We start from the raw sequence: 12,307 nt of genomic DNA on the forward strand, positions 1-12,307 counted from the left end.
GGGTACAGGTACAGGAAGCAAGTGGGGACAGCAGACTGGGATAGGGAGAGATTGAATATGTCCGTAAACACTCCAGCCAGCTGGTCTGCGCATGCTCTGAGGACGCGGCTAGGGATGCCGTATGGGCCGGCAGCCTTGCGAGGGTTAACACGCTTAAATGTCTTACTCACGTCGGCCACGGAGAAGGACAGCCCACAGTCCTTGGTAGCGGGTCGCGTCGGTGGCACTCTGTTATCCTCAAAGCGGGAAAAGAAGGTGTTTAGCTTGTCCAGAAGCAAGACGGTGTCTGTAGACCCTGCCACATACGTCTCGCGTCTGAGCCGTTGAATTGCGACTCCACTTTGTCTCTGTACTGATGGTTTGTCTGTTTGATTGCCTTACGGGGGGAATAACCACACTGTTTGTATTTGGACATATTCCCAGTCACCTTGCCATGGTTAAATGTGGTGGTTCACGCTTTCAGTTTTGCGCGAATGCTGTCATCTATCCAAAGTTTCTGGTTTGGGTAGGTTTTAATAGTCACAGTGGGTACAACATCTCCTATACACTTCCTGATGAACTCAGTCACCATATCTGTGTATTCATCAATGTTATTCTCAGAGGCTACCTGGAACATTGTCACAAGAATCTTTATCCCAACGGTTGAACTCAACTATCACTCAAGCTTTGTCTATTTCCCCAGAGGTCGTAAATCTCCGGTTTAATAAAGAATTAGACAAAGTCTCAGATTCTGCAATAGATCAATACTTTATTCAGAGAGTACTCTGACTTCAAAATGAGAACACAATCCTTTTATAACATACACACGCACAAATGAACTCACATTAGTAGAAACTCCACCTCTCTTTAGGTGGGCTGTATTTTCCACAATATTAACACATAGTTTCTCATCATCTTCTGCAAGCCTAGCCATTTCTAACAGTTACTCCCCTACCTAGGTTGGGGAGGCCTCTTTCCTGTTATTGGTTTCAGAGTTGTCACAAGTCGACAGTTCAGTTGGCCTTGAGTGTCTCAACTATACCTAGCTCATATTGCGAAATAGTAACACAATGGTCTAGTCACACAGATTATTGAATTATGACTCTTAACACATTTCATACAATTATATGGTTTCAGGGCGGAATACTTTAGTCATTATCTTAAACATACAAATTATTCTATCAAACATATACCAGTCCGCGTGATCAAAACAATCTTGAAGCATAGATTCCGATTGGTCAGACCAGCGTTGAATAGACCTTAGCACGGGTACTTCCTATTTGTGTTTTTGCCTATAGGAAGGAAGGAGCAAAATGGAGTCGTGATCAGATTTGCTGAAGAGAAGGCGTTGAGTAGCAGTGACCATGTTTTACAGTCAATGTCATGGTAGAACTTCGGTAGCTTTTTCCTCAAATTTACTTTGTTAAAATCCCCAGCTACAAAAAATGCAGCCTCGGGATATGTGGTTTCCAGTTTGCATAAAGTCCAGTGTAGTTCTTTGAGGGCCGTCGTGGTATCGGCTTGAGGGGGAATATACATGTCTGTGACTATAACCGAAGAGAATTCTCTTGGTAGGAAATTCGTTCGGCATTTGATTGTGAGGTATTCTAGGTCAGGTGAACAAAAGGACTTGGGTTTCTGTATGTTATCACAGTCACACCATGAGTGGTTAATTATGAAACATACACCCCCCGCCTTTCCCGGAGAGTTCTTTATTCCTGTCTGCGCGATATACTGAGAATCCAGATGGCTGAATGGACGGGGACAGTATATCACGAGAGAGCCATGTTTCTGTGAAACAGAGTATGTTAAAAGCCCTGATCTCTCTGGAAGGAGATCCTTGCCCTGAGCTCGTCTACTTTATTATCCAGAGACTGAACATAAACGAGTAATATTCTCTGAAGCGGGGGATGGTGTGCACGCCTCCTGAGTTGGACTAGAAGTCCACTCCGAAAACTTCTTCTCAGTGTTTTGGAGCAACCTCTGGAATAATTTCAATTGCCCTGAGGGGTACGAACAAAGGATACAATTCGGGAAAGTCATATTCCTAGTCGCAATACTAGTGAGTTAAATTTGCTCTGATATCCAAAAGTTATTTCCGGCTGAATGTAATAACACAAAAATAATTCTGGTCTAATAATGTAAGAAATAACACACAAAAAAACTAAACACTGCAAAGTTGCGTAGGAGTTAGAAGCAGAGCTGCCATATCTGTCAGTGCCAACTTACTTATGGGTTGTGCTCCCAGGGTACACTAAATTAGAAGGGTTGCAGCCAAGGAGTGGGGAGCATCTGTAAAGCCTCCAGGGAGAGGTGTGAACAGGTATAGAAAAAACACACATAGTTGACAAAGCTACAAAAGAGCTAAATTAGATCATCTGTAAATAACTAGGTAAGATACTCAAGTGAGAGAGTGGTGTGGAGCCTTCCTCGAACAACTCCACAGAACCCTCTTTGTTTTGCAACAAAACCGCCGCTGAGAAACAAGGGAAGATTGAAGAACTAACACTAATCGCTGACTGCCTAGGAGAGGTGAAACCACTCTCCCTCCAATAAAGCCACTGATTACCAAAATAAGTCACAAATTGCCCTGCCCCTTGATCCTGGTTGATGTGTCAACGACTATCTGCAAATGATGAGCAGTTCACACACCAAGTAGGCCACTGGGAAGACAGGCAGCACTTAAAGTAGATTGCCCAAACTTGCAAAAAGACAGTACTAGACCACAACAGATAAAGACATACTTATCAGATAAAGATATACTTATCACTCCTGGAGATATTAGGAGTCCTCTAGCTATAGAATATTAGCCTATGTCAGTCTGACAGCGTTATAGGGGAGTGTGGGGTAAGTTGTGCAAAATGATTAGTTGCGCCACCCCTTGATTTATACAATGACTGTATATATGAATGGACAAAGTAATTGATCACGTAACATCTTTCATTCCTATGTGAAGACTCAATAGCGTAATGAAGGCAAATTAGGTCGGTTGTGATTAGGGGTGTGCAGACATGTAGTCATAATCATATCCGTAAATTGACAATTGATAGTCGGATCGGATGAACTCGTGATCGGAAAAAAACGTTGTTTTAATATGCCTAAGTAGATGTTGGCAAAATACCAATCTCCCGGCACGTTTATAGACCAAACAAACTGCATATTAGGAGCCGCGGAAGGGTTTGTGTCTTCAACTTGCAGCAGGCAGACAAGTTTTCTCACAGTCAAAATGTGCGTCTGCATTTCAGCTTTTTCCCTACCCATGCCCCGCTTGTTAGATATTATGCACATTGATATCTTGATAGCAAATGTCCTTGCAATTTGATTTATCATAGTTATGGGCTAACAGGAATGATCAGACCGAAACAGAGAGTGATCGGGTGAAATTACGAAGTGCGGGAAAAGAGAAATGCAGCTTTACTCTATCCAATCAGAGCAGCAGGATCAACGAACAGCCCGCCCTTCTCTTACAGACAGGCAAATTAGCCAGTTGAATTATTTAGACCATGTAGCACCTCAGTTGACTGATTGATATAAAAAGATGCGTGCTGGCACCCGTAAATTACTTTTTTCCCAAACACAGATAATTACAAAAAATACTGGGATCATAATCATGTACAGAAAATTGCCCATATCCCTTATGATACTAGTTTTGTCCAACTACTCGGCACACTTCTAGTTAAGACGGCATCTCATGGAGACATAACTGCACAGTTTGAGCTACTTCAGGAAGTGGCGTTGCAGGCTAGCTCAGCGTTGCCCCCTCTCATTCAATAACTCAAGTCGAAGGACGATCTGGGTACTGCAGTCCGCCATCATCAACTAAATGATCCTTATAACTTCTTCTGTGTGTGATTTTAAAATAATCGCTTCAAGGACAAACATCTTGTGTAATAGAAGCAATTTTTGATACCATGATTGTCTTCTAAAACATGTTTTGTTTACATGAAGATTGACCACGGAAATTGCTATTTTTCCATTCATTGTAATGGATGATCCTGTTTTCTGCAAACAATGCCTGCAGTACCACGGTCGGCCTTGAACTTCCGTGGCTTCAAAGAGAGTGGGTAGTCGTTCTCCCCTGGTTTTACACATCAGTTGGGGTCTCTGTAAGCTACAATATAAGGTCCTCAACCTAGCATGAAAGTGCATCTTTGTAGCTGTGTGGGCTAATATAGTCAAAATGGCTCCACATACCCCACAATACAAATTACAGTGGGGGGGGGGGAAAGTATTTGATCCCCTGCTGATTTTGTACGTTTTCCCACTTACAAAGAAATGATCAGTCTATAATTTTAATAGTAGGTTTATTTGAACAGTGAGAGACAGAATAAACAACAAAAAAATCCAGAAAAACGCATGTCAAAAATGTTATAAAATGATTTGCATTTTAATGAGGGAAATAAGTATTTGACCCCTCTGCAAAACATGACTTAGTACTTGGTGGCAAAACCCTTGTTGGCAATCACAGAGGTCAGACGTTTCTTGTAGTTGGCCACGAGGTTTGCCCACATCTCAGGAGGGATTTTGTCCCACTCCTCTTTGCAGATCTTCTCCAAGTCATTAAGGTTTCGAGGCTGACGTTTGGCAACTCAAACCTTCAGCTCCCTCCACAGATTTTCTATGGGATTACGGTCTGGAGACTGGCTAGGCCACTCCAGGACCTTAATGTGCTTCTTCTTGAGCCACTCCTTTGTTGCCTTGGCCGTGTGTTTTGGGTCATTGTCATGCTGGAATACCCATATAAGACCCATTTTCAATGCCCTGGATGAGGGAAGGAGGTTCTCACCCAAGATTTGACGGTACATGGCCCCGTCCATCATCCCTTTGATGCGGTGAAGTTGTCCTGTCCCCTTAGTAGGAAAACACCCCCAAAGCATAATGTTTCCACCTCCATGTTTGACGGTGGAGATGGTATTCTTGGGGTCATAGGCAGCATTCCTCCTCCTCCAAACACGACGAGTTGAGTTGATGTCAAAGAGCTCCATTTTGGTCTCATCTGACCACAACACTTTCACCAGTTGTCCTCTGAGTCATTCAGACGTTCATTGGCAAACTTCAGACGGGCATGTATATGTATTCTTGAGCAGGGGGACCTTGCGGCGCTGCAGGATTTCAGTCCTTCACGGTGTAGTGTGTTACCAATTGTTTTCTTGGTGACTATGGTCCCAGCTGCCTTGAGATCATTGACAAGATCCTCCCGTGTAGTTCTGGGCTAATTCCTCACCGTTCTCATGATCATTGCAACTCCACGAGGTGAGATCTTGCATGGAGCCCCAGGCCGAGGGATATTGACAGTTCTTTTGTGTTTCTTCCATTTGCGAATAATCGCACCAAATGTTGTCACCTTCTCACCAAGCTGCTTGGCGATGGTCTTGTAGCCCATTCCAGCCTTGTGTAGGTCTACAATCTTGTCCCAGACATCCTCGGAGAGCTTTTTGGTCTTGGCCATGGTGGAGAGTTTGGAATCTGATTGATTGATTGCTTCTGTGGACAGCTGTCTTTTTTACAGGTAACAAGCTGCGGTTAGGAGCACTCCCTTTAAGAGTTTAAGAGAGAAAATGTGTTGGAGACAGTGTCAACGTTTAAACTTATCAGTAGATAGATTTTAATGATGGGTCCCGATCCCAATTTTGAATTGCCCACTTAACAGGTTATTTGGTAAAGATCTGTTGATGCAGTGTTTGGTAATTGTGTTACTGAGACACAATCTATTCCTGTATAGTTAAATGAGCCCCCAGTTAAGAAGACTAGACACTACTATGTTTATTGTTATTTATGTTCCGCACCATTCTTGTTTCTCACTTCAGTCTTTCATCACACTTATCTTCACAGATGGTGTTAAAGCACTCCGTACCAGTGATAGTGGTCCAAAGCCACTGCTCCTGTGTTGCAGGAAGTGCTCTGTGTATGCAGACCATGGAGATGAAGAGGGGGCTAGCCATGGAGCCAGTGGCTGTACAGGAGTACTGCACACTGAAGAATGTTAACTTCTTTCCGTGTGTCTTCGTAATGCACCCAGATGCTCCGTGGTTAGGAACCTCTCCAGATGGAATCATATTTGATCCCAGTGTAAGACCACACTTTGGATTCTTAGAGGTCAAGTGCCCAAATGTACCAAGTTATGTTGACTGCCCTTACCTGAAGATACAGAATGGAGAGCTGAAGTTGAAGAGATCTCATGCTTACTGCTGGCAGGTGCAAGGTCAAATCCTTCTCACAGGTTGTAGCTGGTGTGACTTTGTCATCTGTGCACAGGAGGACATCCTAGTTGAAAGGATATATAAAGATCTACAGGTTTCAAAAACTATAAGAGAGAAGGTTGACCACTTGTATTTTTACCACTACTTGCAGAAGTGTCTATCTCGCACCTGAATGGATCCCCTGCATGGGGAAATCTACAGTAGAATAGATTTGTTTAAAAAAAATGTATTTCAGCAAATGTTCAACAGTTCAGTTAATCAATTACACATCTCTAACGTTGTATTCAATCTTGCATTCTGGCTATTCTGTGTTTACTTGATTTTTTTCCCCCACCCCTGTTACACTTTGCCTAATTAAAGCCAATACAAACTCCACACAAACTGATATTCACTACAACACAAATGATTGATAAACAAATAATTATTTTGCTGCTAGCAAATAAACACATGTACGTATGTCCGGACTTGGAGAGTGCTCAAAGCGTTGTCGAACGCCTCTCTGAATAACGGGGTGTGGTTTTGGCTTAACTGCGTTGGGAAAAAGAAAGACGCATAAAAAAAATGGCTCAACATTCGCCTCTCTCCCCTACAGGCCTTATGGGTTCACGTACGGTGAAAGTTTTAAATGTAACATAGTAGAAGTATATGTCATTTTTTTTCATTCTATTAGTTTTAACAAAATATTTTTCTACAGTCGGTCAAGGCTAATGGAGCCGGTCAAGGCTAATAGAGTGGGATTTTTTTTCTTCTTCATATTCAAGCCTTTATCTGCCATGTAGAGCCTAGACGACTTCTGTACCTTGGACCGACCATGTGACGCTACATTTGGAGGCGGATTGTCAGCTCGAGGGCAAGGCAACAGAAGGTAAATCCAGTTTTCCTGCTGTCTCCATTTTATAATGATTTCTAGTTTACTTTTACATTTCTTGAATTATTTTTTCACCTTCTTTTCTTACATTCTGCATCCAACCAATCGCCATTTCGAGAATGTTTCCTTTTCCAAGTTGCAGCAAAGCCATCAAATATCGAGCAAACAGACACTTCACACTGTTTTTAACCTGCAAGTAGCCTACTTATTAATACCAATCTCTACAGGCTATATTGCTACTTTTTCAGTTTCCAATGTTGTTTTCAGAAGGATTTGTCAGTGTGGACACGTGCAGGCTTTACTTTTTTAACTAGGTAAGTAAATTAAGAACAAATTCTTATTTACAATGACGGCCTACCGGGGAACAGTGGGTTAACTGCCTTGTTCAGGGGCAGAACGACAGATTTTTACCTTGTCAGCTCGGGGATTCGATCCGGCAACATTTCAGTTACTGGCCCAACGCTCACTAGGCTACCTGCCGCCCCAAGGCTGCAGCAATAAAGCTGCTGAATTTGATTGCTTTGCAACTATTATGTTCAACTCTGGCAGCCGTAGTCTGTTTGTTTATAGTCTATTTGTGGAATAAATAAATAAAATAGTTGCTCAGTCAATGTAATGCAACTACACAAACCCTCATAGAGGTATGGTCTGAATATGTGTAATGTTTTGCATAATGTTTTTGTTGTTGTTGTTTTGATAGATATTTATTTTCAGTTTTTTTCCACAATTTTTCACAATTTCAGGTTACTTCATACAGTTAGATGGGTCAGAGGGTCAGGTACACTTAAGGACATGTAAATGTTTGTTCAAAGTTATATGGAATGGTAGCAGATTCTGAGCAGAACCAAGGTCACAAAGAATGGATGCAAATCAGAAACAAAAATAAGTAATAATAACAAGAAAAGCAGCAACAACAGTAAACTGTTGTGTTTGTTATTTCCAGACATGCGTGTGGCAGTGATCGGAGCTGGGGTCAGTGGCCTGTCCACGGCTCAAAGCATCTATGAGCAGTACCACTCCATAGTCAGTCCACTGACCATTGAGGTGTATGCGGACCGCTTCACCCCACTGACCACCAGCGATGGCGCTGCAGGATTCTGGCAGCCATACCTCTACGACAAGGGCAATGTCCAGGAGACGTGAGAGGGCTTTCTCGCTTGGCACTATGAATACCAGTGGAGGCTGCTGAGGGGAGGACGGCTCGTAATAATGGCCTGAACGGAGCAAATGGAATGACATCCAAACACCTGGAAACCATGTGTTTGATATATTTGATACCGTTCCACTGATACCGCTCCAGTCATTACCACAAGCCTATTTTCCCCAGTTAAGGTGCCACCAATCTCCTGTGATGAGTACATTTTGTGCACGCCTGTAGTCAGTGACTCAATAGAATGTTTTATAATTGAATGCTTACACTGTATCATTCTGTATGTGTTATTTTGCAGTAAATGGTGTAAGGAGACGTTTGACTACCTGCTGAGCTTCCTGAGCTCCCCGGACTCTATCAAAATGGGGATTTTCCTCCAGTCTGGCTACAACCTTTGCAGTGAGCCTGCACCAGTGAGTATTAGTGTATCTACAGCTAAACATCATGCCATAGATTCACCCTCAGATAACAGTTAACTGACCCATACCTCATCACTTACATGGAGGCAGGGCCTAGCAGTTAAACATTTCAAGATTTTTATTTAACTAGGCAAGTCAGTTAAGAACAAATTCTTATTTACAATGACGGCCTACCCCTGCCAAACCCAGACGACACTGGGCCAATTGTGCACCTCCCTATGGGACTCCCAATCACAGCCGGATGTGATGCAGCCTGGATTCAAACCAGGGACTGTAGTGAAGCCTCTTGCACTGAGATGCAGTGCTTTAGACCGCTGCGCCACTCGGGAGCCCAGTTGGTATAAAGTCCATCTACTTCTGTATAAGCCTTTTGCTGAAGTAGATGAACTTGAGCCCAGGTTCCTGTTCCACCATCTGTGTTATTACAGTGTAGCAATGGTCTATCGTAGCAGTGGCTTCGCTCAGTTTACAATGTTTGTATTTTCTGAATAGTCTGAATACGCTAAGCCCATCTCAATAGTCTACTGTTCAGCATTACAAAGACAGGTCCATGACATAATTAGAAGACATGGCAACTGAGACCACACTGTATGCTCTCTGTAATGAAGCCTCTGCATTACAACTGCAAACCAGCACAGTCATGGATTGTAATGAAAATAATGAGTAACTAATAACTATATTCGATCTCTTTTATTGCAGGATCCCTCTTTTAAAGATAGTGTGCTGGGCTTCAGACAGCTTACCAAGCGAGAGCTGGAGCTGTTTCCTGGATACTGGTACTTTGTTTGGACATATTTGCTATGTTTTTTTTGCATTAGTCCCGTTGGCTGTTGTCATATGTCGACAGGAGTCATGCAACCCTATACAGCTGATGACTTTAGAATGAGTCTGGTCATGCAGCATGTGCCCCTATCAGTTGTCATTGTTTTTGACCCTCACTGTCATTCTCCCCTTGTTTATGTCGGGGGGCCTTTTAGCTATGGGTGGTTCAACACTGCTCTCATGGTGGAGGGAAAAGGTTACTTGCCTTGGCTGATGGACTGGTGAGTGATTTACTTATCTTATCCGTGATATCCAAAAAAAGTGTTGATAGTTCACACACAGGGCCATATGATCAAGCGTTTCCATTTCGTAAGTTAACCATCTATATTTTACATCAATCTATGACCAGTTTAGTTCATTACAAAATATACAATTTTAAAGCAGTTTAATTTTTTACAAATGGTCAAACACAATTTGTTTGAGAATAACTTTATATTGGCACAGCTGTGGGATAAACTGGGTTGATCTAGTGGGAAGGGGAAGCAAAAGATAATGTGTTATTTATATCTTATGGTGGTTTCATCATCTCTCAAGGTCAATATTATGTTTTAGCACCAAACCTAACATCATATAAATAGGTGCAATTTGGGTTCCATATATTACTTATTTTCTATATACCTTTATGTGATGTTTCTAGGTTACAGAAGCGAGGTGTAAAATTTTACCAGAGGAAGATAGAGTCCTTCAAAGTGGTGAGAGTTCTAAATGAATATAATGAACAGTGCGAGTTTGGAATGTTCTAAGACTCCCACCTCACAAGGAGTATGACGATAGAAGGTGCTGTATTTTCTGAGGCCCTCACTCTGTCCTTGGCCTCTTTTGTCCAGATGACAGTAATTGTACTATGCTTATTTAATTTCCATCTAATCCTGGCATGTGTTTTTCTTACCCAACGGGAGTGTCTTACACAGTACAGTGCATTCATGCTCAGAGTGCAGCTCAACCATATTAGTTTTACTCAGTGTTTAATTTTGAGAAATATCCTGAAAGTATTCATATCCAATATTCAGTCATTAATATCCTACAGACCACCCCAGAGAGAGGGAGAGCTTTGGCTTTCATAAACCCCTGTTCATGAATATCAGCAGTGTTTATTTATTTTTAATTCAACCTCCCGACTTTTCTTCCTTCCTTCTTGTCTGTTGAGTTCAGCTTGCGGAGAGTGGGGCGGACGTCATCATCAACTGCACAGGAGTGAGGTCAGGGGACCTCCAGCCTGACCCTGACCTCACACCAGGCCGTGGGCAGATACTGAAGGTCAGAGTGCAAAGGTTGAAAGGTGAATTTGGTAATTACAAAGGGGACATGGCTGATTATGTTACTCTTAATCTGTCTGTGTTTCAGGTGGATGCTCCATGGCTTAAGCATTGGATCATCACCCACAATTTCACTGCTGGAACCTACAATTCACCCTACATTATACCAGGGTAAAGTGGATAAAATATCAGAAATTCCACCTACTGCAGGTGTCAATAAAGCAGTTATTACACATTGTTCAAGTTGTTGCATATAATTACAGCATCAAAGTATACATTTGTCTAAGTATTCAGCTCCTTGTGTTTTTTTATTTTGGAATACAGTGAATTGAAGACCAATAACTTCTGCCCTGTCTCTGTAGGAGTCGTTCAGTGGTTGTTGGTGGGTGTTTCCAGCTGGGGAACTGGAGTGAGCAGAACAACTCTGAGGACCACAAGGAGATATGGGAGGGGGCCTGCCAGCTGGAGCCCAGCCTCAAGGTCAGAGGTCACAGACCTTTGAAAAGATCCCTGGTCTGACAGACATGAATAGAGGGGTTATCACAGCACCTATGTTTAAATGGCTCAGCCATCAAACCAAATCAATGCTTCTCATCCAGTAGACAGAATACAAGTACAGATACAGAATAACTACATTAGCTAGCTCTTCCCTGTCTGTTTATTCATATGGCTCACCTCCCCTCTGACTCCTCAGCATGCCCGGATAGTGGAGGACTGGTCAGGGCTCAGGCCTGTTCGCAGTAAAGTCCGACTGGAGAGGGAGACCATGCAGTCTGGACCAACCACATTTGAGGTGAGTCACCAAGAATAGACTGGTTACTACTTCTTCAGTAACCAAGATGTATTGTCTGGCTATTAGTGTTCGTCACCCTTTAGGCTACAGATTAGAAGTACATAGACATAACACTGATATTAATGTGCTGTTTTCAGGTGATCCACAACTATGGCCATGGAGGGTTCGGATTGACCATCCACCGAGGCTGTGCCCAGGAGGCAGCTCGGCTCTTGGGGGAGATATTGGAGCTGAAGGGCTGGGGGCCCAGGTCTCGTTTATAAACTAGTGGTTTATTACCTAAACAGCATCTCTCACATGACTGTATGGGACCATTTTAAAATCAGAACGGTTTGCGAAGGAACACGCATAGGACACTCCTGGGGCCTTCAGACAACAGTGAGGTTTCATTCATATTTGCAAGAGAACAACTCTAAATCAGAGTTTAGGTAGTGGAGTACCTGATTAACCCAAAACCAGCTAACTTGGAAAACAAAGACTACCAGCCAGCCTTAAAATGGTTTCATTCCATCCATCAGGATTGCTTTTATTGAATGCCAATTTCCTTTGTTGTGTAGTCATAACTATTAGCTAATCGATTTAAATCTATTTTGAAAAGTTAAGATTTTATATTGTAGTTAAAGAGATGCTAATATATAACATATTGAACCAATAAAATGTTTTCCAAAAATGTGATTTGCAAATCTTATAAATGTGACATAAAAATAGGAGTGCAATATCAAACTAAAATGTTAAGATAGAACACGATATCTTATTAATAATATTCTAAAACTTATGAAGTTTGAAAATGAATGAAGAAATAAATACTTCCACAATCCAA

The 12,307-nt window shown here is 42.2% G+C and overlaps 1 protein-coding gene across 4 annotated transcripts; it reads left to right on the forward strand.

Annotated features, from left to right (window-relative positions):
- The first annotated feature begins 6,740 nt into the window (after positions 1–6,740).
- On the forward strand, positions 6,741–12,307 carry dao (D-amino acid oxidase). Of its 4 annotated transcripts, NM_001165281.1 has the most exon segments (13): positions 7,034–7,044; positions 7,315–7,361; positions 7,991–8,186; positions 8,496–8,610; positions 9,316–9,392; positions 9,594–9,659; positions 10,076–10,130; positions 10,591–10,695; positions 10,783–10,849; positions 10,852–10,865; positions 11,057–11,174; positions 11,389–11,487; positions 11,625–12,274. In NM_001165281.1, coding segments are annotated over 9 exon segments (744 nt in total). In that variant the 5' UTR covers positions 7,034–7,044; positions 7,315–7,361; positions 7,991–7,992; the 3' UTR covers positions 11,108–11,174; positions 11,389–11,487; positions 11,625–12,274.

The sequence above is a fragment of the Salmo salar genome, chromosome 20 (genome assembly GCF_965601325.2).
Source record: "Salmo salar chromosome 20, fSalSal1, whole genome shotgun sequence".
NCBI classification, from domain to species: Eukaryota; Metazoa; Chordata; class Actinopteri; order Salmoniformes; family Salmonidae; genus Salmo; species Salmo salar.

Bases quoted from the DNA above. Each gene is read 5' to 3' on its own strand.
- dao (XM_014161106.3), top strand. From the start codon at position 7,993: ATGCGTGTGGCAGTGATCGGAGCTGGGGTCAGTGGCCTGTCCACGGCT. The intron at 10,131-10,590 runs GTGAGAGTTCTA...TGTTGAGTTCAG, and splicing joins AGATAGAGTCCTTCAAAGTG to CTTGCGGAGAGTGGGGCGGA. The intron at 11,175-11,388 runs GTCAGAGGTCAC...CTGACTCCTCAG, and splicing joins AGCTGGAGCCCAGCCTCAAG to CATGCCCGGATAGTGGAGGA.